Source organism: Dermacentor silvarum, chromosome 10 (genome assembly GCF_013339745.2).
Source record: "Dermacentor silvarum isolate Dsil-2018 chromosome 10, BIME_Dsil_1.4, whole genome shotgun sequence".
Lineage (NCBI taxonomy): Eukaryota > Metazoa > Arthropoda > Arachnida > Ixodida > Ixodidae > Dermacentor > Dermacentor silvarum.
The window spans coordinates 22569159-22594542 of NC_051163.1; the positions used below are offsets into that span (position 1 = coordinate 22569159).

The 25384-nt window shown below is 49.8% G+C and overlaps 1 protein-coding gene across 3 annotated transcripts in view; it reads right to left on the minus strand.

Annotated features, from left to right (window-relative positions):
• The window catches only part of LOC119431067 (transcription factor AP-2-epsilon-like), a 172717-nt gene that overhangs the window by 77860 nt on the left and 69473 nt on the right, over window positions 1–25384 (minus strand). Inside the window, exon 1 of one of the 3 annotated variants that reach the window (XM_049657792.1) lies at window positions 23753–25145. The exons of 1 other annotated variant lie outside the window; for it this stretch is intronic. In XM_049657792.1, coding sequence (XP_049513749.1) covers window positions 23753–24031 — 279 coding nt within the window. In that variant the 5' untranslated portion in view covers window positions 24032–25145. Of the gene's footprint in view, window positions 1–23752; window positions 25146–25384 lie in introns of those variants that run through there. One more of the 3 variants, XM_037698529.2, reaches the window with a different exon arrangement.

Below are 25384 nucleotides of genomic sequence, written 5' to 3' on the forward strand. Positions count from 1 at the left end.
ATTTTGTACGTTCGTTGTGCTCCTTCGTTCTGTAATAAAGTGATGTCTTTTCGATCAACAATCCTCCTCATCCTTCTCCCGTGCCGCACACAAACACAATTAACCTTCCGCCACTTATTTCCCCACCTCGACAAGATGGGGTATGTCGTCATCATCTCCAGATACCTTCAATATTTGAACTACATCATATTCCGCTTGCAGGGTTCGCCATGAACAGAAGCATAAGGTACAAAAAGTATATAATTACTGTAATGCAACATGGCATTTATGATCATTGTGTGACGGCAATAAGAGGCTATTTTATAGCATAGCCGTAACAGTTTAACCACGCATGTGTATTCGACAGTACCGGCAGCAGTATAGGGGGGGGGGGGGGGGGGTATTTGTAACTGTCCATCTAGTGTACATGTCCATTTCGCCTGCTGATCATGTTCTGATTGGCTGGGCTGGGGTATGCGCAAGAGGGAGAAGCGTCGCCCAGCCAATGAGATCTTCGGCAGCAGACGAAATGGACATGTCCACTATAGGTGGACACTTACAGAAGACACCCCCATGACAGTACAGGACAGTACCGGCATTCGACGCTACCGGTAACGGCAACGGTAGAACCATGACGCTATGCTAAACGTCTGTAATAATTAAGATGGCGATAACGATGACTTCTTCGTACACTGACATCTGTGCCCACGAGTAATTTACATGCGTCTCCCTTTCGCGCAAACCCCGGGTATACATACATATGCATACGAATATTACGTCCGAGTGCGCGCTGTCAACGGTGTTACGGTCGGTGTGAAGTATCTATCTGCCTTTCCCGCCCCCCTCCCTCCCTCCTTCGAGAACAATACGAGAGAGGATGACGGGGCGGTGGAAACGAGACGGGTGTACCGGAGAGACACACACACACACGGCAGCGCGGCCGCGCAATGCACGCACGCAGCCGGGAAGAGTAATTGGCCGGGTTCGTGGCGAGCGTGGCGGGAGGCCGACGGCGGCGACCTTTGTGCCAGATAGGGGCCCTGCCGCTGGAGCGAGAGAAGTCGATGGCTCCTCCGCGCGCGCGCCGCCGTGACCTTCCCGTTGGGCGTGGACTCTTTTTGAGCGCTGGCCGGGGCGCGTGCTCGCCTTTTGTCTAGGGACGGTGTGTGCCTGCTGCTGCTTGCTGCGCTGCACGTGCACGGTGGTGCAGGAGCGTGCCTTCTCTGTACGAAGCCTTCGGCCAACGGTTCTGCACTGTCGGGACACCAGGCTAGCCGTCCGTTGCTCGAGAGGCACGTACTATACACTAGAGACGTGGTTGCGCTTTCGCGTGGCACGTACTAGAGTCATTGCAGGCTGTTTGATGAGTTCTCTAAGTGCAGTCCACGCTGTGGTGCGTTTTTGTGTACGCAGTGGGACTCCGAGCGCAGGGAAACAAAAGAACCGAGAACACAAGGAGGCGAGTAAACGTTGTAGAGCGATACAAATGACACATTGCAGTAAGGACGAGGGACAAGTCAGGACAAGCGACAGGACAGTCTCCACTTGTCCCTCATTCGCAGTGCGCTTGTTATTTGCATTACGATGAATAGCCAACATGCCCAAACATATTCCCCTTTTGTTGTAGAGTAAGGAGACCATCTACTTAGGGCGCAGTGGTGCGGTCCGCTGATGCGACATTTTTCGGTAGGATGGACCAAAGAAGGTCGCGCGTTCTCCGTACGCGAATCGAGAAGCGGTTGCTGAGGTGTGGAGGATCCGCTGCCGAGGAATAGAGCTGAGGCCACGCCAGTGGCAAAAACGGACTCGAAGATAAAACGATACCGCAAGCGACACTTTCTAACAAGACATAGTATAGAGAAACGTTGCTGCGGCAGGACAAATGGCCAGTGTGACGCCATATTGCGAAATTTAGCCTGTCCATACACGGATTACCGTTTGTGGAATGCTAGAGTATCAAAGAGGTAGGACGTTAGAGGGCAGCACTGTTGGTGGCGCCGTCTTGCAGCGTCGAGAGCTGCGACAGAGCGCAAAGCTGTTATTGAAATATCAGTATGCGCAACCCAACGGGTGGCGTAATTGTACCCGACGAGATATGAGCGGGAGTGTTTACTGGCTATATATTTGTCTTCCTCCGACTAGAAGATCGGGAAACGCAAGAACGTGTCTGAAAGCCTTTGTGGTTCAGCAAACCACCGCAAGCTGTCACTACCATCGCTGCTGCTGCCGTTTTCATTTACCCGGTGTTCTGGCAGTCCGGAAACTGCGATGCGCACCTGGACAGGTTAAACTATTGTCACGTGGTGACGCCTGCGCGCAATAACTCTCTCTTAGACGAAACCTAACTGTCGTGGGACAAATAAGAAAAAAGAAATACGCAAATCGGCGCGAGCTTGTACGGATCAACTCGAAGCTTAGTTGTACGTATCGCACTTTCTCACGCTTTGATCACTCACGTGAGCGGTGCAGGTCCCTTAAAGAAAGTTCGCAAAGCTCATCGTTCATAAGTACCATTTGCCATTGGTTATCCACCTTCGCTAATAATATGTCCAGCGTCAAATTTGTCTGGAAAACGTTCTTACGAACAATTCTACCATAACAACACTCTGTGAATACGGACACAGGTATGATTTGTCTGATTGATTCGTTTTCTCAATGTACCGCATTTCCTTTTCGGAACATATGACCTCGGCTGGACACCCGAATGAAGTCATTACTGTTCAACGTAAATATACATATCAAGAGGGAGCCAGTGGTGTTATAATAATAAATCCGATAAACAAATGCGCCCGCAATTTGGCTGTCACGAGGACAAATTTTTCCGAGACTCGCTCGAAATGCCGCTCCCCCCTCCCCCGTACAATTAAGCCCCGTGCACGCAAGCCTCCTGTGTTATAGCATGCATGCCGAGACACGGTCTGCAGGCTAATGGCTTTAACAACATGTGGACCTGCTCATTAGCGTACTCATTTGCACACATACGCGCGTACAAGCATACGCGACCAACAGCTTGAAAACAGCAGCGGCAGCAGCCGTGCAGTCGCCCGGGAACGGACACCTCCGAAGCCGCGCAACCAAGCGCGCCGCGTTATTTGGACGGCGCAAGCAGCAAGTAATGTACAGCGGACGCCTGCTGCCTCGCTCACCATTACGCGTAGTCTCTGTAATTCCGTGCAGCACTACAACATCGCCGTCGCCAGCCAGAGAAGTTGCATTGCTTCGGAGCAGCAAACGCACTGCATCGAATTGTATTGGTATTCTGTAGTTAATATAGTTACGCACAGCTTCTTGGCGGGAGTATTGAAGAAAGCGGTGATCGCCGGAACGTTGCGCGTGATCGGCCAACTTGGCTAACTCGGTACCTCTGTGAATAGTCTATACGTAAACCGTGCCTGACTTTTCATCTATTTGGCTCCCCGTGACAATATGTTTCCCGACCCCGACTGTGGAGAGAAGCAGGAAGGAAGCGTTCGGAGTGAGCGGATGTGCGTCGCTTGAGCTCCGCCGAACATGTGCTCTCCCTGACCGGATTACCTCGAGATCGTCACCGACATTGCATCGGACCACCAAGAACTGACGATCCGGAACACCCGGACACCTTTCCCGAGCCGGTAGGACATTTTCTTCTTTTTCATCGGCTCGAGAAGAACCGAAGCGGGCGTTGGCCCGCTAGGCCTGTAGACCTATCTAACGCGTCGGCGAGTACGGGCCACCAGGTCTGGCGACGCGGCACCTGGTGGCACCTGGTGGTCTGCTAAAACTGTCTACGTCTGCCAACCTCCGCGTGCGCACGCAGGGGTTGAGAGTGCACAGTGAGCGGATGCTTGGTGCTACTTATACTCGCGTTCAAGGAGGAAGATGATGATAAGTGGTTCTTGAGGGAAAGGGAAAGGTTGGCGCTATCTTCTGCAGCCCTTGAGGGAGCACGGCTCAGCGCCAATTCAAGGAGGAAGAAAAAATTTCCTTCCTCCATGCTCGCGTTTCGTACATCTAGTGCAATGCTGCGGAGGCTAGAGGTACTTTTATTGCGATAGCAATTATATGGACACTCCAAAGCGGATTTCTGCCGTCGGCGTCGCCGTCGCCATCGCTGTGAGGTTCCGTATGACGTCAACGGCGGTGAAATCGTCGCCGGTGGTAAGTGGTTCTTGAGGGAAAGGGAAAGGTTGGCGCTATCTTCTGCAGCCCTTGAGGGAGCACGGCTCAATTCGCGCCGTATGCTGTATGTGCGAGTGAAAGGGCGCGAGGGACCCGCGCTTTCACGGGGAACGAACGCACGGCGGAGCGAAAACGTGCGTTCTGCGCCGTGCTCCCTGAAGGGCTGCAAAATTAGGCGTCTCTTTCCATCCTTTACAATCACCATATATTATTGCGACTCGGGGTCCGGGACGAGAGAGGGAGTCTTGAAGGAGGCGAAGAGGAGACGAAAGCTTTATACAATATGTACAAATATGTACAGATATAGCAGGAATAGCAGGTAATAGCTGGTAATAGCTGCCATTAGCTGGGGATAGCTGGTCAAAGCAGTCAGAGCTGGTAAGAGCGCACCAGACCGACGCGGCGGCCGGTAGCGACTCTCTCTTTAACAATGGGCCGGTTCCTCCTTAAATCCCCTTGGCGGCGGCTCCTCGTCGACAGGAGGAAGAGGGGACGGTTGCTGACGTCACTCGCGTCGCATTGTGTCGTCGCGTCCCCCTGGCGACTCGTCGACAGGACCCCGAGGAACGGGTGGCGATGATGACAGGTGCTATGGCACAACAGCACCCCCGCCGCCAGACAATGCATCCAGAGGTCGAGCTGTCCGACGCAGCTCGGAAGATTGGATGCGCCGGTTGGGCGACGTCTAGGATGGTCTGGAGGTATCGGATCTGGCGCTTTTCCCGCCGGTGGTCTTTTCTGCTGCTCGGTCCTGATAATGTCCACTGGAACGACCAAGAATCAACAACGCCAAACCACTCCGGCCAAAGCAAGCACCCTCCGAATGCTCTCCAAACCGCCAGACCAAAATCATCGAACAAAGCATTTTCCGAGATCTGGCTACGCTAAACAAAACAAAACAAAATAAAACAACAACAACAAAAAATCCCGAACAACACGAGACACGTATCTGAGAGAGAAATTCGAGATACGGACCTCCTTTTTTTTTTTTAATTGTCAATGCGCGAGTCTTAATCAAATCAGAATTGCGTCGCAAGCGATTCTCAACTGTAATGCGGGCGGGTTGGCAAAGATCAAGGTTGCCGAAGATGACTTAATTTTGCCCCCGAAAGCCGTGACGCAAAGGCTGAACGCCGCTAATGTTTGCGCTTGGGCGCCACTTCACAAAAGCGCGGAATGACATCTGACTGTAAATGCCAACCGAAAGAGCCCGCCGCTTAGTGTTGTCTAAATGCACTCGGCGAAACGAGTACCACATTTTTAAAGCACAGAAGCGGTTCTAACAAAAAATAAACTCACGCGAACGACATAAAAACAAAGGTGAATCAAAATTATATACTGGCACTTACAACTAACGCGTACAATACAAAAACCAAGTCATAATCGAAATTAAGAATTTAGGCTTTTCCTAACCTAGATATACGAACAATAACAAACAAATGAAAACACTGACGTTTTCTCTACCTGAGAGTTAAGGAATCAGGCCTCAGTAAATTAATGATCAACAAACTAAAACATGTCGGTGTCTCGCGAAAAGAAAGGACCAAAGCAATAAAAATTGCGCTCTTGGCATATCCACCCTTTCCTACGCTCAACACGCGACTCAACTTTAACGCAAAGAAACACACCAAACAAAATGATTACTAAAAGGACAAATAATAAAATCGGCTTTCAAAGTACCATGTTCACAATCAATTGGTGCTCGCAAGCACACCCTTTCAGACGCGCTCGAGCGGGTCGCCCATTCTCGAGCGTACGCGTTGTCCACTCGCGACACCAGAACAAGGCTGATTTGGCCGTAGCCGGGACTTTCAAGCTGCTGCCTCTAAACACTCGGGGAGGGGCGCATCCCCGGACCCGCGAGCGCGCGGTCCCTTTGTCCGCTAGGCCGTCGCCTTTCCTTCCCCCAGGAAGGAAGCGGCCATTGAAGCAGACTTTCGAGCATACCCGACGCTTCGCTACGTTCCTCTGCTTACAATTCATTGATATCGCTGAGAACCGACGGAATTTGCGGCGTCTGAATTTCTGCGAAATCCTGCCTTTACCGACGCGTGTCACGCCTATTACAGAACGCAGCAGCCGCCTAAGCTTCGGGTTCACCATGCTCCGCTTTTTCCTAACGGCTTGGCAGTTGGAGCATTTGACCTGGCTCGTATCGCCGCCCGAGTCCGACTTTCTCGGCTTGCGCCTTCGTCGTTTGCCCTCGGCGCGGCTCGCAAAGCTCGCGGTCTCGGCACTCGTACTCGCAGGTGCCCTGCCTTCTCGTCGCAACGACATAGCTCCGGGCGGCAAAACCAAGCTAGCCTCATGGTCGTCGCTAGATGTCTGCACTTCTAACAGAACATAACTGCATCCGACGCCATCTGAGCTAGGCGGCTTGCCCTGCGGTCTCTCCTTGACTAGCCTGAGCGTATCGCTGCCATCAAAAGGACGCAGAATTTCTCTTTGGCCTTCGTCGTCAGCCACAATTTCCAAAGCGGCTTCTTTAGACAGCGGCGCAACAATGTGTTCGCGCTCGTCGATAAGCGTGTGCACCGATTGCTGCACCATAGCATTTCCCTGGCGCACTGAGCTAGTAGCCATCTCAATACGCGGTCTCTCCTCGACAGGCTCGGCATTGTGGCTATCAAATTGGTCCTGGCTTACGACATCAAAATGACTCAACAAAGCCTTCTTAGCTTCATCGTAGTCCCGCTTCTCTGCATCAAGCAGGTGTTCCAGAACACACGAGAGACTACAAGGGAGCAGCAGGATCAACCGCTCGGACCAGAGGTCCCGGTTGACACCTTCTCCTTCGCACACTTTTTCAAAATCAGCAAGAAATTTAACCATATTCTCGCCCGCCCTGAAGGTGTGGAGATGATATCGTGCTGTGCGCCATATCCATGTTTGATTCTGTCGACGGCTCTCTCGCCTTGCCTTTTCCTCGGGACTTAAGTGTTCCTTCGCCTCTAACTCGCGCCTCGATCGTCTAACGCGTTCCTTTGCCTCGAGCTTTCGCTCCACAATCATTTCCCAAGCCTCTTCGGCTTCCTCGGTCGTCACGTCCTCCGCTCGCATCACGTCGAGAATCGCTTTCCTTGCTTTTTCGGAGCCGGCGGAAATGCCCAACTCCTCGCAAATTTGAATGAGGTCCTGAACTTGGAATTCCTCCATCGCGATCTCGTTCCTCGTGTTGCTTGCCCACAAAATTTACCCTTACCTTAAACTAGAATCGACTATTCAAGGAAGGTAAATTCGTAATGCTAGCCTACCAAAACAACAAAACTCTACTAACATCTGCCTGTGCTAGAGAGGTCTGGCGACAAGAAAAGCAAACATCGGGCACTCACCCAGCCAAAGTGGTTGACGCCGGTCGATCTGGTAGCTGTCATCGAGCGGTGTAGCAGGCGTCTTCGCTCCTCGTATCTCGCAGCTTGCCATCCGCTGTTCAGATACTGGTTCGCCAATCCCATAGCTGCCATCCACTATTGCGACTCGGGGTCCGGGACGAGAGAGGGAGTCTTGAAGGAGGCGAAGAGGAGACGAAAGCTTTATACAATATGTACAAATATGTACAGATATAGCAGGAATAGCAGGTAATAGCTGGTAATAGCTGCCATTAGCTGGGGATAGCTGGTCAAAGCAGTCAGAGCTGGTAAGAGCGCACCAGACCGACGCGGCGGCCGGTAGCGACTCTCTCTTTAACAATGGGCCGGTTCCTCCTTAAATCCCCTTGGCGGCGGCTCCTCGTCGACAGGAGGAAGAGGGGACGGTTGCTGACGTCACTCGCGTCGCATTGTGTCGTCGCGTCCCCCTGGCGACTCGTCGACAGGACCCCGAGGAACGGGTGGCGATGATGGCCGGGGCTGCTTGCACGTCGGCAGGACACAGACGGGGCAGTTGCCGAGGTCCCCCCGCGCCGTATTGTGTCGTCGCGTCCCCTTGGCGACTCGTTGACCGGATCAAGACGGGGCGGTTGCTGAGGCACCCGCGTCGCATTGTGTCGCCACGTCCCGTTGGCGACTAGTCGGCAGGACCCAGAGGGACGGGTGGCGATGATGACAGGTGCTATGGCACAACAATATATAGAGAGCAAACGAGACTTCTTCCGTCGCGCGAAAGCCAGTTAGGGGGGGGGGGGGGGGAGGGAGGGGAGGCGACGTTTAGCTGCGGCACAAAATGCCTATTTATGCCAAAACGTTGCGAGGCGAGAAGGTGGTAAATACTTCCGACGCTGCCCGACGAGTGTCCCGTTCTGATCTCGTCGAAAACCTCCGAGCTAGTTAGCCCCCGATTTCTTGGGTTGTCCCCATTGTGCAGTGAATTAAGCAGCCCATTCTACCGGTGCTAACTTATGGGGCAGAAATTTGGAGGTTAACAAAGACGTTCGACAACAAGTTAAGGACACCGCAAAGAGCGATGGAACGACACACGTTAGGCCTAACGCTAAGAGACGGGAAGAGAGCGGTGTGGATCGGAGAACAAAGTGGGATAGCCGATACTGTAATTGGACATTAAGAGAACAAATGGAGCTGGGCAGGCCGTGTAATGCGTAGGATGGATAACCGATGGACCATCAGAGTTACAGAATGGATACCAAGAGCAGGGAAGCGCAGTCGAGGACGGCAGAAAACTAGGTGGGGGGATGAAATGAGAAAATTTGCAGGCACAAGTTTGAATCAGGTAGCTCAAGACAGGGGTAATTGGAGATCGCAGGGAGAGGCCTTCGTCCTACAGTGGACATAAAAATAGGCTGCTGCTGCTGCTGCTGTTGTTGTTGTTGTTGTTGTTGTTGTTGTTGATGATGATGATGATGAAGCAGCCCCTGCGATCTCTCACCAAGCAAGGCACTATATCGCGCCGCACGACAGCCGACGCCTCGGGGCAGCTTCTCGCAGCTTCGCGAGAGACTGCATGGTTTTGAAGAAGCGCACAATGCGGGAGAACCGATACAAAGTGGCACACTGTTCCGCGCGAGTCGTTTTTTGTTTACCCTCGGATGAAGAATGTGTCCAGGAGTAGCAGCAGCAGCAGCAGCGGCAGCTAGGACCGCGTGACGCTTCGCGCATTAGCGGGAGGTGGCGCGCGCGGCGCGCCTTAAAAGCGTGACTGGCGCGTTCGCAACAGCGTCGAAGCGCGACTGATTTACCGTTTCCTTCACGCCTCGAGGCGAGCGGAGCTGCGGTCAACGGTGCGTCGTGCCCATCGTGCCCGAGCAGCGAGGGCGGATGCTTTCGCGCAGTCGCCCAGCGGAACGACACGAAAGGATACTCGTTCCATGTGTACAGAGAAGAGCAGCTTGCACGGTGTGACGCGTGGTAGAGGGGGGATGGGGGTGTGCATGCGCGATGCATATACACTTCCGTGACCACTACCGATGCGCAATGAGATAAGTACACCAGCCCGCTCATTTTTGTTTTGTTGTTAAAGTTAAAGCATTGCAGGTTTGAACAGATTTAACACACACACACACGAGAGGGAGAGAAGAAGAGGAATCGGCATCTTGCACCGACCAGAAGGCGCTACGACGTTCTCATTTATCATCCCAGCGTCCCTAGAACGGGCCGCTAGGGATGCGAAGAAAATTAGACGACATTAATAAGACAATGACCGCCGCTTTTATGATTCGTCTGAATGGTACGCACCGAGATTTGCCGAACTAAAGCTTGAGAATGTGAACGACTGCATGTCGGAAACCTGATGGAAGCCTGGCCGAAACTTGGAGGTTTCTTCGATGGCCTGTTGAAAATTTGTTGCGCGCCAGTTGATGGTTATTACGTACACCCGTGATCAAAAGTATACGGACCACGGGGTCGCCGAAAAAAAAAAACTGAATTTCTTCGTAATTAACAAGCATAAACTGGAATTGACGAGTGCACTGAAAAGTTCGTAATGCCAAGTTTGGACTGCAATTCTCAATTTCAAGTTGCGTTGAAAGGCAGAGGAAAAAATCAGCTTTATCGCGCAACTCCTGGTCCGTATATTTTTGCTCACGGGTATACGTGTACGTATTTCGCGTTTCACATGATTAAGCCTTTCCGTCCGAAAAAAAAATGGAGAAGATACAAGATAGAAGATTGTAATATAGCCGTAACACAGGACACGTGGCGTAGCTAGATCTAAGTTCTACCACTTACAGGTTTCGTTCCCAGCGTGCAGGTAAAGCTCAGTAAACGAGCGTTTTTTTTTTTTTTTTTTTCTTATTGTGCCCCCCCCCCCTCCCCTCATCAAAATCCGGACGCCGCTGTTGGGAATTGGCCATTTCAGTTGAATCATTTCAAGAAATGAACACTGCTCGCGCAACGAGTCAACATTGCTAATTAGCTTCTAATTGGCTGGTATTGTAATAGAAGAATTCAAGGAAGCCAATGCAACAGTCCCCTCCACTTCCATGGAGTCTGGAAAAAAGTGCGAGTTATCCATCGCGTGCATAAAGATCGCGTCGCAAGTTACGCTAGCATTCGACGCATTATTTTATGCAAATCGGTGGTGTTTTTGGTGGTGACGACGATAGCATTATGAAAGAGAAAGACATGGACAGGTTATGACAACCCTCCGTTTTCCTTATTATCCTTCTCATAATTCCAAATACCTTCCAGTCTAAATCGTTCTACGAACATTCTTGTTTATTTTAAATGTAATCATCCATTCACCTGGCCTGTCTTCTCACTTACACAGTTCACAGTTTTACAACGTTTGTGACACGAGTTCAGGATTCTTCGAGAGAACACGTCTCGCTTCTTTTTGAATGGTTATGAGTTTGTCATTCTCGCTGTGCTTTCTCTTTTTGTCGCAAATCAAACCAGAAGAGTAGCCAGAGCTTGAACGAGGCTCCAGCGTCTTACATAGATTTATTAAAGAAAAAGAAAGAATGAGAGAAAGAAAGTTGGAAAGGAAGAAAGAATGAATGAGCGAAAGCAAGGAAGAAATAAAGAGAGAAAGGAGGAATGAGATAAATAAGGAAAGGAAGAAAGAATGAGAGAAATAAAGAAACAGACAAAGCAAGAAAGGAGGAAAGAAAGAAACTCAAAGGGTTTAAGCAGGCGGAGAAAGCGCGCGTTGGCGAGCGGGAGGAGCAGTCGTCGCTTCCCGTATCAAAACATACAAGGGCGCCGGTCACGCGAGCCCTTCCAAGCATGGCGTCGCTAAATCATCTACTCGGAAAACGCACGCCCCGGTATATAGCGAGCGGCGTTTTATTTATTTTCCTCCCAAAGGCGCTGCTCTTCATCCGAAGCTTCGGCCGTAGTTTTCACTGCATAGGCGGCCACGAGCTGAAACGGAAGAGTTGAGGAAAGAAAAATGAACAGGCGGCGACGGTAAGTGGAGGTGCCCGGTTAATCGGCTCTCGTAAGTTTCTTTCTCTTCCTACCTTTCTTTCTTTTTTTTTTTCCTTTTTGAGTCGCAGTCATTTCCGTGAACGCGACTTTCATCTGGTATGCGTCATTATTGTGGTTGCGCGCGCATACTGACTTTTTCCTCGGACGCTTGGTTGACCTCGGAAAAAGCATAACGGCGCTAACGAGCCTGTTAGTGTGAAGCATTCATTGCGTCTTACCAGGCATTTTGCCGTAGGTAAGTAAATCCCTACCTGCTTCGCCTCGTTCGGGGCCACTTCAGTAATGAAGCAACTGCATGTCCGATGGTGGGATTTGAACTAGAGTCCTACAGAGCAACATGGCCGACGCTCCTATTAGGACACGAGGTAAGCATGGACTGAGGTAATAACAAGCGTAACACACTCCTTCCGACGTGCAAGCTAGGGCTGATGCGTGGCGTCACTTCGCATAGCAATAATGCAACTTAGCGAAGGATGCAGTCTTCTGCATCTTTCGCCTGTGGACAAGCACTCTGAGTCGCTACGTGGTCTTTACTTCACCTTCGGGATCAGCGCAGTTTTACCAAGTGCATCGCCTCTGGGATCGGCCCAGCTCGCAACGGAACCGGTTGTAAACGTTCGTCGTAGGAGTATAATTCAGTCATCTTGTCGTCGCCGTGTTGCGGACGTCACGCCCGCTCGCGTCGGACCGATACTACAGGCAGCACTAGGCCTGTTCAGTCCAATCCATGACGTCACGCTACCTTGCCCGACTGCCATAGAATCTAATGGGGATGCTCCCGAGTAAGCCGCGGTGATTTTGACGTCAGCGCTTACGTCACGCCAGCCTTGGCAATGGAAATTTCGGGCCAGGTAGCGTAACGTCATGGATCGAAGTGAACAGGCCTTTTGCTATCTAGGTTGGTGTTGGTCGCACCCACAAAAGCTCGCTGGATGGATGGATGGATGGATGGATGGATGGATGGATGAGGCTGAGCCCTTTAAACCGGGCGGTGGCATACGCCACCTAGCCCAACACGTGCATATTGAGCGAGCCACCTGGTAACACTTGGCGAAACCCCGAACTGTGCTAGGTAGTCATCAACCTGGTAAATGCTTCGCATAACATTGATTCCCAAAATTGTGTGGAACATAAATTTTCATTTGGGTTATTTTTGAGAATTCGGCAATAGTGACCCGTACATCTATCTGCTCTGTGTTGCCTTCCCTCTTCGCTGTCAAGCGTGACTCTGGATACTATACCATCGGCTGCAAAGAAGACCGGGCGCGTTCAAAGACAGAAGTCTAGCTACTACTCGGACCAGTCGTCAGTAAGTTGTTAACCAAAAGGAATGTCGACACAGTGTTTAATCCAATTGGCCGTTGGCATGTGTCATACTGAATACACGAGGACTCATCAGACCACCCATGCCTGAGCAGCTTCGACCTCGGTCGGTTCTCGAGAGAGGCATTCATCGAATCCATGTTGAATACGTTCCCGGCAAGCAACACCTTTTAAAACTGTTTCTCAGATACTCCAATGATTCAGAACGTGTACTTCTGTTCGTAACTGTCTGGTGCGTTGTCTATAGTTAGTGGTTATCACAATAATCTCGATCAATTGCGCTGAGGCATCGATGTGTTGATAAAGAAGTGAAAATGCGTGAATATGCATAGGCAGCTAAATTGATGCTTCCAATTTTAATTAGTTTTTTATTAAAGCCTGCTTATATAAAAATTGAATTCGTCGCACTTTGGGAAAACCCTCCCACATACAATGGGGCGGAAACGCCCGAAATGGCCGGCACCCAAAATGTCTAATACAAAAAACTGTCCAGTGACGCGCGCTAGGCGACGAGCCTGAAGCGATATTCCAGGCGAAATATCCTCACAGCCAAGGTCTATGTACACTATTTCGAAGGGTGGTCCTGTTATTGTAGACTACGCAGTACTTTCGAACCCGGATATATGGAACCCACATATAACGAATTATTGTGTATAACGAACAGCAGTTAAGTTCCCTTGAACATTTTCGTGTATATTTCTATTTTATTTTATTTATTGAATTACCTATATATCTAACTTTCTTGGGATCCCCCTCAGATTCGACATGTCCGGGTTCGACTGTATATAAGCTTCTGTCGCCCACCTTGGTGTCTTCCAGTTCTTAAAACATCGAGTTAAACACACTTGCTTCGAGGCAGAAAGGCATTCACGGGGGCGTGCGCGTGGCGATTCTGCGCAAAATGCGTGTACACGCAGTTGTGACGCCAGCCTCGCGTGCTGAAAAACACCCCTCCCCCATTACCTCCAAGGAGCTTCTAGCTTTCAACGAGTAACTGTGTTTCTTTTTCTAGGATTGGCGAACCAGTCCGCACACAAATCGCTCGGTCACGGAACGCGAATGGGCCGAGGCGCTCCACCGGGCAGCGGCCAAAGTCCATCATCGCCGGCACCAGGCTATACATATACGACGCCGCGAAGGAAAGGCCTCCTACAAGCTGCGCGATGGGCGAAACCCGCATAAATGGCACTTTGAAAGAGTAAGGTGTAGTGTAAACACCTTGTGTACCGGAGAAAAATAAAGAATCGAAGTCTGCCCTACTTCTCTTAGGAATTCAGTCCCTCGCTAAAGGACAAGTCGTAGAACATCATGAAAGAAGGTAAGGCGTGTAGACACGGACACAAGAGAAGAGAACCAGACAACAAAAACGCCTTATCTTCTTTCACGATGAATCCATACCAACAAGCTTCAGTATCTGTAGTTCTGAGTCAAAGAACGATCGATTTCATTACGCACGTTTAGAAGTCGACCCGGTTATAACGAACAGGCTTATGCGCTAAATGTAGACCTGACATATCAGGTATAATTCGATACACACCTAAACTCGCACATAACGAAATTTTTCAATGTTATCGTTATGTACGGATTTGTTATTTCCAGTAGAGAAAGGAAGCCACGAAGGAGTCAATTTATTGAAAACAAAACTACGTGTATAGCAGGCGGTAATTTTTGCGTGTGGTTTTAATGTAGCGTTCCTCAACATCAATAAGAGTGGCGTTCTAGTATGTCCTCAAGCGTCGGACGATACCTTGCTGTGGACGAAAAGTTCGACGTATCCAATGTCGAATTCGTTATGAAGGTGTTATCTTGAAATGAGCATTGGCCCGCGAGTATTTCTTGTTCTATAGAGAGAATAATTCGCTTTATCCGTGTCCGTTATATACCGGTTCGGCTGTAATTCTATTCATAAAACGCTATAGTGCACCATCTTCCCGTCATCATGATCATCATTATCCGTAGCAGCCTAACTTATGTCCCACTGCAGTAAGAATATCTCGCTCAGCTAAAACACAGCGTCTGTGACGTGCTTCCGGCTCCCGAATTGCTTCCGGCGCACGCAGTCAGGGAAAGCATAGCCTTCGAGATCCTGTTCTTATTAGCAAGAGAGAGCCGTCCTCGGCCATGGATTTGGACACTACCTATATTACCGCTATCTAGCGTCAGCTGACTGAGGCATGATGTACAGGGTAATTGGTTAGGACATTTTTAGGAATAGGTTAATATAAGCTGGCGCAAAGCAGCTGTAATTGGACATAGCTGGGAAAGGTTTTCGTCCCGCAGTGAAGAGAATTAAGCCGATGATGATGTGGATGCTTAGGAGATCATTTCACCATGCAACCAACGAAATGCCATAGTGTCTCCTTTGTAAGCACTGTTTTTCAACTCATTACTGATTGCAATCTTTAATTCTTGTTGTTTCCTTATGCTTTTTTTTTTCATATGACACATACTTCCTACATCGTTATTGAATTATCGTTTTATTCATGCATCTGTCTTGCGTGATTGTTCATATATAAACTCTTCTTTCTCCCGACCGACGGAATCCCCAGACAAGTTCAACAGGAGTTCGGATATTATTATCCTTTTTTGTGTATGTCGTTCCTTCTAATTAATTATGATCACGGAGATTCCATTTGATTTGAATCGAAGACGTGCCTGTGGAATAACGAGCACATTCCTTATGTGCCTAAATTCACCCCACGGGACAGTCGTAGAAGCTACAGAAAACGTTCATCCGGGAAGCGCTGCTCCAGAAATTTTCATTCATTGCTGACAAAACTGCCCAAGGGCAAAGTATGAGGACCGCAGGCACCTAATATCAGCTCTTTCGCACAACAAAGACAAATGCAGTCAATCAAAACCAAAAGTTGTGGTAGTGGGTGAAGAGTCTTTACGAAGGGATGGCCCTCCAGGTCTATAATGAAAGGAGTGAAGGACGTTATCCCGCTTCTGGTATAAATATCAGCGAGTCTAAATTCACCTGACCACGGCGTGATGACGCAGGAGAGTATACCATTTACCCCTCTTTGTAACATCTGTGTGTTTGTGGCGGTAGAGAAATTTCAGTCCGCATATATGCAAACGTTAAGAGGGTCTATAGCGGTTGCCGGGAAAGTCCAGAGCAGGTGTAAAGTGTCCATCAGATGATCATAGCGATGCGTTTAACAGACCTTAATGTGCACCACACAGAAGTAACACCCATTTATAATCACACCAGAGCCTTATCTCCAGGAAAGGTTTATGCTCTCTATGTACACCGAATACACGGGTAGGTAGACTGCCGGCAAATCGAAACGGCTCACCGCGATAAGAGACGGGCAGTAGAGTTCGGCTACGAGGCCGTGCCGCAACCGTCCTCAGCCACGACTGACGATGATGACGATGACGTTTATTGACATGCCCCTTGAAACGGGGCGGCTACAAACAGTCCCCTAGCCTGCTTGATTTAATCGGGTTTTACTACATCTATCGCTATCTAGCATTTCGCCTGTCTGATCTCGCTCTTAGCTCTCCGATTTAAAACCTCTATCACGTACTATATTGTACCTTTACCTAACGCGCGCAATGACTCCGGTTGTATGTCAATCTCTTCCCTGCTTTATTTTCCCCACCAATGGTCTCCACGTGTCTTACTCATTTCGACTGCCGACCAGTTTTATCCTTCCATCTTCTTTGAATCCCAACACTTCTGGAAGTGTTGGGATTACCCACGCGAGACGGCGCCACCACCGCGACCGTAGCATCTAAACCTGCAGACGTCACAAAGCTCTCTCGCCGACAGCGCCTCCTTGCGTCTCAAAATGCAAGCTGGCGTTCGGTTGGGACCGCACCCCGCAAGTGGATTGCGTCGGCCGCATTTCGATGAGGTAGAAATTGCAGAACGTTCGCCTGCCTATAGATTTAGGTGCACTATTAAAAACCCAAGGCGCTGACAATTAATTTTGGAGCGTGGAGGCACAGGGAGCAAATGTAATGCGGTTTGCAGCGATACAGTTAACTCGTATATAAGTTATGTATCGTTTAACTTTATATATAGTTAACTCATATATAAAGTCATGCATCTTTTTATTTTTCATTTTTCTTACGTTCTTCTTTTATGGCCTTTCCCTTCCCATTCCATTGCAGAGTAGCGTGTAGGCGAATACTTGTACGCCGGCAAACCTCCCCGCTTTAAATAACGAGATCTCCCTCTCCATCTCATTCGACGCAGAGGCACAAAGGCACAATAATGAGACGCACTCAGTGCACGTGTAATCCCACTTGATCCACCCGAATGACACGACGGAACCGGGACAAATGGGAGAAAAAAAAAAAAAGAAATAAAGGAATTAGCGCACAATGAATGCAACCGCAAATGACGCGGGATTACACGCCTTGACGTTTTCGTCCCGGAGCGCGACATTTTCCACTCCTTAATGCGCCAGTGTCACGCAACAACGTATCGACGAACGCCGTCGCCTAATTGGAGTGATTAGTTCACGGACGTCAAAGCGCGCCGCGCGTGCCATTTCGCGACGCCGACGGACGCACACGGGTCGACTGCGCAAGGGTGCGCGCGGTGTTCAATTTTCTTGCTTCACCCGTCGCGCGGGCCGGTCCCTGGAGGGCGTATACCAAGAATGTCTTTCTCTAACTACGCGCGCGTACCTGCACGGGAAGGAATGCTAAGCAGCCTCCCGAAAGCTTCGTTGTTTAAAGGCGAACTGCAACGAAATTTTAGACAGCGTGAAAAAAAGCTTAGTTTCAGATAAGTGTCAGTACCGCACTTACTCCCATAATTACTTGTTTACTCCGGCACTTCGACGCCTTCAGGTTTCAAGTGGGCAGTTTGCAAACATCCGTAACTTTGGCTTTCCTGCAAGGACATGTTCCAAGCGAAAACTCTCGTTCACAGGCTGCCTTTTGTCGCTCTATATAAGCGCATTCACGCCTGCACATTCCAGCGAAGGCGCACGAGAATCAAAAAGGCTTTAAAAAAATTCTGCGGAAACGAAGGAGCTGCTAGCCTATGGTCGAGGTTATTTGGTTGGAAAATATAGTTGCTCGCGCATGCGCAGTAACATTTTTTATTTTTTTGCAAAGTGCCCATTCTTGAATCGTCGTGGGGAATGTGGATCGCGTATACCTCCCATTTTTTTCCCTTCCCACCGCTCACTAGAAAGCAAGCCTCCGCGCAAAATTTTAGAGGGACTGTCTTCAGTTTTTGAAGGACCTTGCATTTTGCAGCACCATAAGAAAGCCTACCATTAATTCGAAGTGTTCTAAACGTGCAGTGGTTTCTTTAGAAAGCGAGTAGCAATTTCTGTAACGCAGTGACGTAAAAACTTGCGTACGGAAGACCCGCAACGCTGCAGATTACTGGACGAAATGGCAATGAAATAGACAAGTTGCAAAACCCTGGCAAGGCAGCTTCCCTGCAATGCAAGAAATTCACGCATAATGGCGACGCAACCCCGTCCTCGATGCGAATGCTGGGTGCAGTGCAATGTCTGCTGGCGCGTGTTTGGCTTCTGGAGATGCCTGCATACCGGGGCTGGTTCCGTTTGTGTACAGTGTTGCCAGCTGCTTCTAGCACGCTGCACATGCGTCCGCAGAAGCCGGACGCGCGAGACACTACACCGCACTGCACGTACAGAGGTCAACGCACTTGCCTAGATCACACTCCTGAGGGGCCAAGGCAGCTAACAAAGCTTTACCCGACCACCATGTCGAGAGGAATCAATCGAAACTGTAAGCGTTGTCACGAAACCTCACATACAGCCGATTTTATGCCACGTGTCATCTTCAGATATCGCTAGCGCAGTCCTGAGAACGTGGTTCGCGCGTTTTGGAGTAAGTTTGTTGACCTCTGTAACAATGCACAACGAGGATGGGCCGCGCCTCAATTTGTGCAGGAAAGCTGCCTTGGAGGTTTTGTAACCAGTATATTCAGTAACCCTCCTCACCACGTAAACGTTTACATAGGTCATTAGAGCAATTTGTGCATGGTCTAGGAGGCATGCGTGCATTGTGGTAAGGAATGCCTTCGGAGCATATACTCTAGCAATGCCTACACTGTTGCTGTGACGAGGCCGGCAGGCCTTCAAAAGCGCGACGCATTTTTCGACATCCTGACAAAGACAGCGTACCTCGCACGCTTCCCATGTCACGTCATCATGTCAAAAGGGCTCACTTCAGGACCCATTGGCGTACCCCTCCCTTCGTATGCACGAGGGCATGTGGCACTTTTTGAACACGCGCTAACTGGGAATAAGAAACATATTGCTTTCCCGACGCAAAGAAAAGTTAGCAGAAGCGTTGAAAATACAAATTTAAGCAATTAATCAAAAATGTATTTAAGCAATGTAACTACTCTCCCAGCACGAGTTTCAGGCCACGTGACGTTACACAGTCTGGTTTGCACAGTTTCACCGTTAAGCGACGTCAGCATGTAATTTCTCGCACCTCTTTCAGAGCCAAATAAAATTTCAATGCCTTGTGGATGGAATAAAAGCTCGCTCGCTTCCGCCAATGGGACACGCGATCTTCCCATTCCCACCTTAGTCCAAGGACACGTTCTGAGCGATACAGTCCCTTTTGGTTTGAAATATACCGGCGGAAGTTTTAGAAAATCTGCCACGCGCTTTTTTGCACGCAAAAGGGATCGCACTTGGAAAGTATGAAGGCTGGGCAACACATGTAATATATTTTTATAGAAGCTGTCTACAACGTGGCGGCCATGACGTGTCTCCAGCTCCGCAAACACTTCCGTCGCATGCAGCTAGCAAAAGCACAGCCTTCGAGATCAGTTTATCCTACTCAGAGGCAACTGACGCCGGGTCGTGGATTTGGACACCGACTATTTGATACGAAATTTGTCCCGGTATGCCGGACCCGGCATCATCGACATTTTCGTGACACGCACACCAAAAATTTGCTAATGTCGTGGAGGGCTGGATCAACAGGGCTATAGGTATACGATGGTGTTGCTCGTAAAGAAATAAACTAGAGTGCTGCGCGCGTTCCTATACTGGCTGCGATCGCGCGAGGCAGAATGGAGTGATCCAGTGCACTTGTGAGGTCATGACGCATCGACAGTTTCATTAAACTTTCCTTCATGTACTATAGAAGAGCTCGTGTAGCTTGTTGGTCTGATGAGCTGTGGGGCCAGGATCCCAATTAATACCTTTGCTTCGATAAAGGGCCGGTCATTCAGTCTACTCAAGGCATGAAGGCGACAGACTTGACTCTCCGGCTGTAAATGCGCTCCGCCATGTGATTGATCTAGGCGTGTGTCCTCTCTCTCTTTTCAACCCTCCTCTCTCTCTCTCTACGTGTAGGATAGCAAACAGGACAATGTCTAGTTAACCTCCGTGCTTGTATACCTCCTTCCCTCTCTCTTTCATTAAGCTTGCATTCGCCAGTGATAAGTGTCAAAGTGAACAAGATTGTGTTTATTTTGTTTTGCGTCGGTACATTTGGTGTGACTTCTCTTCCGCGTACAGCCTATGCAGTGCGTTCCAGAAAGTACCATCGGCCAGCATACGCGAACAGTTCTGGCACGCCACGGGGTCTCGCCGCTCCAGAACAGCAGCATGCTGCTCGACGCAACGGTCCGCGCTACGCGGGTATCGTAATCTAGCAACCATCGATCAAACGAGAGGCCAGCACGGCGAATCGAAGCTTTGCTGGCAGCCCCGAGGAATTAACATCAAAGATTATCCTCATCGCTCAGTTAACGGGCATCTATCGTACAGGTATACGTGCACGTCGGGCACACGACTTCGCCGTCGACCTGTCATTAGGGGGTTTTGGAAACGGGGGACCCAGAGTTGGAGCGCACGATATCCGCCCTGCTTAAGAATCCAACCTCTTAAGGTTTCGACTTTCGCCATTAGGGAGCTTTAGAAACGGGGCAAACCAGAGTTTAGCATACGCTATCAGCCCCGCATAAGAACCAAGCTGTTATGACTTATCTACAGGCTTCACCTTCTGTCAGAGATTTTTAGTAACAGGGGAACCAAAGTTTATACTGTACTAAAAATCTCTGACAGAAGGTGAAGCCTGTAGATAAGTCATAACAGATTGGTTCTTATGCAGGGCTGATAGCGTATGCTAAACTCTGGTTTGCCCCGTTTCTAAAGCTCCCTAATGGCGAAAGTCGAAACCGTAAGAGCTTGGTTTTTTTTTCCAGGGCTGCTAGTATATATACTAGCAGCCCTGGATAAATATCCAAGCTCTTTTAAGACTTCGCCTTCTGGCATTAGAGAGGTTTAGAAACAGGAGACCAAGATTAGCATACGCTTTCCACCCTGCGTAAAAGCCGAAGCTCTTATAGCCTCACCATTTGCCATTAGAGAGACTTTAGAAACAGGGTACTCGAATTCTAGCATACACGCCATCCGGCCTGCATGATAAGCCAATCAGAGCTCAGGTTCTGCGCACGCGTATTGTTGCTAACCCTGCTCCTTGGGTGCTCCAAGCCGCTTGGGTACGCTATTTTAAAAGCACTCCAAGTACTGAGCATTCAGTACAGCATTTATCCTAATTGGGAGGTGCCCCAGAGATACCCAATCTTGTGCCACGGTCAGAGCGCCTGCACCCATGTCCTGCAGAAGCCATGATGCCGGAAGTCCACATGCTTTCCCCCGTTGCACTTTGGCTCACGGCAACTTTGCGCTGAGTTAGATATAGCTTTATTTTAAGCAAGACCATATGTAGATTTTACAAATTCAGTCCTCATAAGCCTGTACACTCTGCGGTTAGCAGTTTGCTGTATAGGGGATTTTGCCAGATCGTTACTGGGAGGGTGGGAAGGCTATGTCTCCTCAATATTTTTGCTTGTAGCATCATTTTATCCCAGCCTCCGGGCACCTGCATCTCCAGAGTTATTCAGGGTTCTTCGTTGTAAATTCCGTTTGAATGACGTGGCTGAGAGATGGCTCTGCGGAGCTGCTGACATCCAGAATTTCGAAAATCATCATTCACGTTCAGCACCGAAGATCACGTTTACGTCTATTACTCTTCTTTTGGCTAGAAGCAAACCTAACTGGAGATAGCTACGAACCGATCAAAAGAAAGAACACGAGGAAGGTGTGCAAACAACCGAGCGCAGTTCGTTTAACAATGAGTGCGGTAGTGTGCGGCGTGGATTCAGAAGTCCGATGATACATCGCAGCAAGACGGACACAGACAGGACAAAGAGACCGTGCTCGTGGTTTGCTTCAGTGTCTGTTTTCTAAGATAGGTCACGGTAGCTGAGAACGCGAAGTTCAGATAACAAAGCTTTCACAGGAGAATGACTCGTTTATAGCGTGTTTAAATTGTGCAGAAACCATTGAGCCTGTTTTGGTAGGAGTAACACAATATCCACTTAGTTATAAACGTGAAAGTTTGCAAACGGCCTTGAGTTTTATGACACTCGGGGGAAGGTAAGCGAACTTGTAGTGAGAACTTGTAAAATAAGGCTGGGAGCTTGATATTGCAATACAGCGAAGCGAACATTCTATTTTGCATATTGGTTGCTTAGTGCATAACGGTACTTAAATATGCAGCAGAACATCGTTGACACCTACCTGCTTCTAATTTCTTCCGGCTCTTACGCTCTGAAACACCGGTCCCGATCACTTCCCCGAGGGCAATGTGTATTACATTTCCGTTTGTTACATTTGCATTCCCTGTTACGCCCAAAAACGTCGACGGTAGCCCATCGACACGGCATCATCCGTCGGTAGTATACGTTGACAGTCGCATGTCACCGCTGAAAGCAGTCATTTCACGACTTTAAAATTGCTGGTATCAAAAGCTTCAATTTATCGTGTTTTCAATCGTTCGTTGGCTTGCTATTGCACTTCAAGTACAGCTTTATGTGAAAGTAGCTTTTTGCCTAATGTGTACTGCTACCGCGAGAATCTTCGGATACTACGTTTTGACGGATCATGCGTTATTCTTCTGTAATCCCCTGAAAGACGTATTAAGAAACGTATTAGGATTTTATTAGGATACAGAGGAAAGGTTTTTTAAAAAAAGGGAACTTGGAAGCATTTCAAAGGGTTGCTCGTATCATATGTCAAGCTGCAGTGTCTCCTATTAGAAGAACCACGTGTTTGTTGTTCGTTCCGCTAACCTCACGTTTGTCATCCGGCACTTCGGTGCTTTGCGCTGCAATCACGTCATGAACTTAAACCAACTCGCAAAGATCGCTATTCTTACAACATCAATGAAATCGCACCAACCCGCCCATTTGTCATGTAGGCTTGTTAAATGCACGATAACAACTTGTAATACGCAAATTTGAGTTGAACCTAAAAGCGAAATCAGCATCGCTAGAAAACGCTTTTGTCTGTGAACGCCAGCATAAAACAGGAACGCAAATATTCTGGTCAAAAGCCGTACGATTGCTACGTCACGCTCTAGATTTTGAGGCTAAAATCACTAGGTAAAATCTTGGATGCATGGTCATAAGAAAATTCGCAACACCCTGCAGCACGCGCATTAGTACAGCTCCTCGGAGAATCAGGAATATCTAAAAGTTACCAAATCTTAGTACATATTGCTACTTTGATCACGTCGAAACGTCGTATTTGGTGGAGCAATTCATTTCCTAGAACTTTCCATTATACCTGCAAAATAAGTATTCGCGCGGCACGAAAAAGGCTATACCTTCTTTTATCACGTGGCTGCATAACGCAACAAAGTCGCCAAGAGAAAGGGGGGAAAAAAATGATCGAAATGGAAAGTCAGAGACGGCGTTGCATCATCGGCTATATGGAAGCAGTAGCAACGAAAGATGTAATCGCGCCCTTCATGCTTTTTTTGCGCCGGTATCCGTGCCAAGAGAAAGCGCGGGAGATCCATCGAACACCCGACAAAAGAGGAGGAGAAGGAAGGGGCGTACAAAAGAAGAAGGCTTCTTCCGGGGCTGCACTACGCAGGAGAACGAGAGAGAAGAGGGAAGGCTAGGCTTCTTTTCTTTTGCTTTCGAAACGTACCTCAGTGACGTCAATGAGCTCGAAGGAAGACGCGACGTCCGTCGAAGGCGTCGTCGCTGGCGAAGACGTCCCGCCGGCGTCGGACATGAACCTCTTGGCGAGCGACGTCGGGCTCATGTCGTCGTCGCCGCTCGAGTCCGGGTCGTGCATCTGGCGACGCTTCTTTCGAGAGGACACTGGCGACACAGACCCGCGGTCCCGGGACACTGTGGCACCGTTACTGCCGGCGCGAGAGGGCGGCGGACTGTCGGTGCTGGTCAACGGGCTCAGCTGAGCCATCGTAGTGTAGACGTCCGCTTGTCTTCAGGGCCTCGTCCCTCGGGTCTGTCTTCCGGGACACCCAAGTGCGCGGCGACGTCACAAGCGCCAACTCCAGCCAGAGCGCCCTATTGAAAGCTACTACTACGCGTCGACGAAAACTTGAGTCTCATTCAAGTTCCGAACCTGCTCGCACCGTTTCGTTCGAGCTCGTTCTTGGAAAAAATTACGCCTGCTCTCCGAATCTTTCGATCGCTTGCCTCGGCAGTCCTGGACCGTGGGCTTCGCTTCTATCACGTGCATTCCATGCCAGGTGGGGACGACGCCAAGCTAAGAGCACGCAGGTAGCGGGCGCGTAGTGATCACGTGCTTCGTGGTTTTCATGTCGCTTGCTATTCACTCTGGTCGTCGAGCTGACAGAGCCTCCTCGCTTCGCACGTGGTCGTGCGCTTCGAGCCGGATGGGCAGAATTGGTCAGTCCGGCTTGTCTGCCCGAATCCAGCGCATGGTCGGCACCTCAGTATCACAGTCGCCACGGTTCGATCTTGCGTCTTGCAGCAGCAGCAGCAACACCACCAACACCAACACCACCACCTCGCTGTTCCAACGGAGTCGCAGCGAAAAAAACGATCGCCGAGTACTTGGCAAAGGGAAGCACACACACGCGCGGCGGCGTGGTTAAGGCCGACGCGAGCACGTGAACTTACTACGGTAGCGAGGACAACCACCACGCCGCTCTCGCACCGAGAACAACAGCAGCTCGACGTCAGGTGGGCTCCAGGTGACGACGAGACGGCTGTCCACTCCCCTGACGAAAACGACACTGTTGGAAGGCGCGAAGATGATCCTGGTCGGTCAACAAACAGTGCCCCGATCGGCACAGTGTCGCGGGGGCAGGTTAAGAAACAAACACTTTCGCGTATTGCCAAAACCGTGCACGCGTTCGTTGTATGGCGCGCCAACAGGTGGGCGGAGGGGTTAAGAGGGGGGGGGGGGGGGGATGTATGGAAAGAAGAAACCGAGAAGAAAAAAAAGCGGGGGGGGGGGGGGGAGGAAAAGAAAGAAGGGCGCCCAAAAAGTGCCGGCGGCGCGAAGAAGATGCCCGCGCGGGACAGACTGTCTCGCGAGTGTTGCCGGGAGCACAGCACGAGCTACTTTGCCGACGACCAGCGCCACCGGCGTTTTCACCCTAAGGCAGAGGGGAATCGGTTATCTCTCCAGGCTAGGAGAGAGAGAGAGAGAGAGAGCGCGAGGGAAATACTGGCCCCCGTACGCGGCGAGAAGGTTGGGAGGAGAACGAGACCTGTGCGAGAGGAGAAGGAGGTGGAGACGGTCAGGCAAGCGAAGGAATCACGTTGCCCGCTGTAGCAGCAG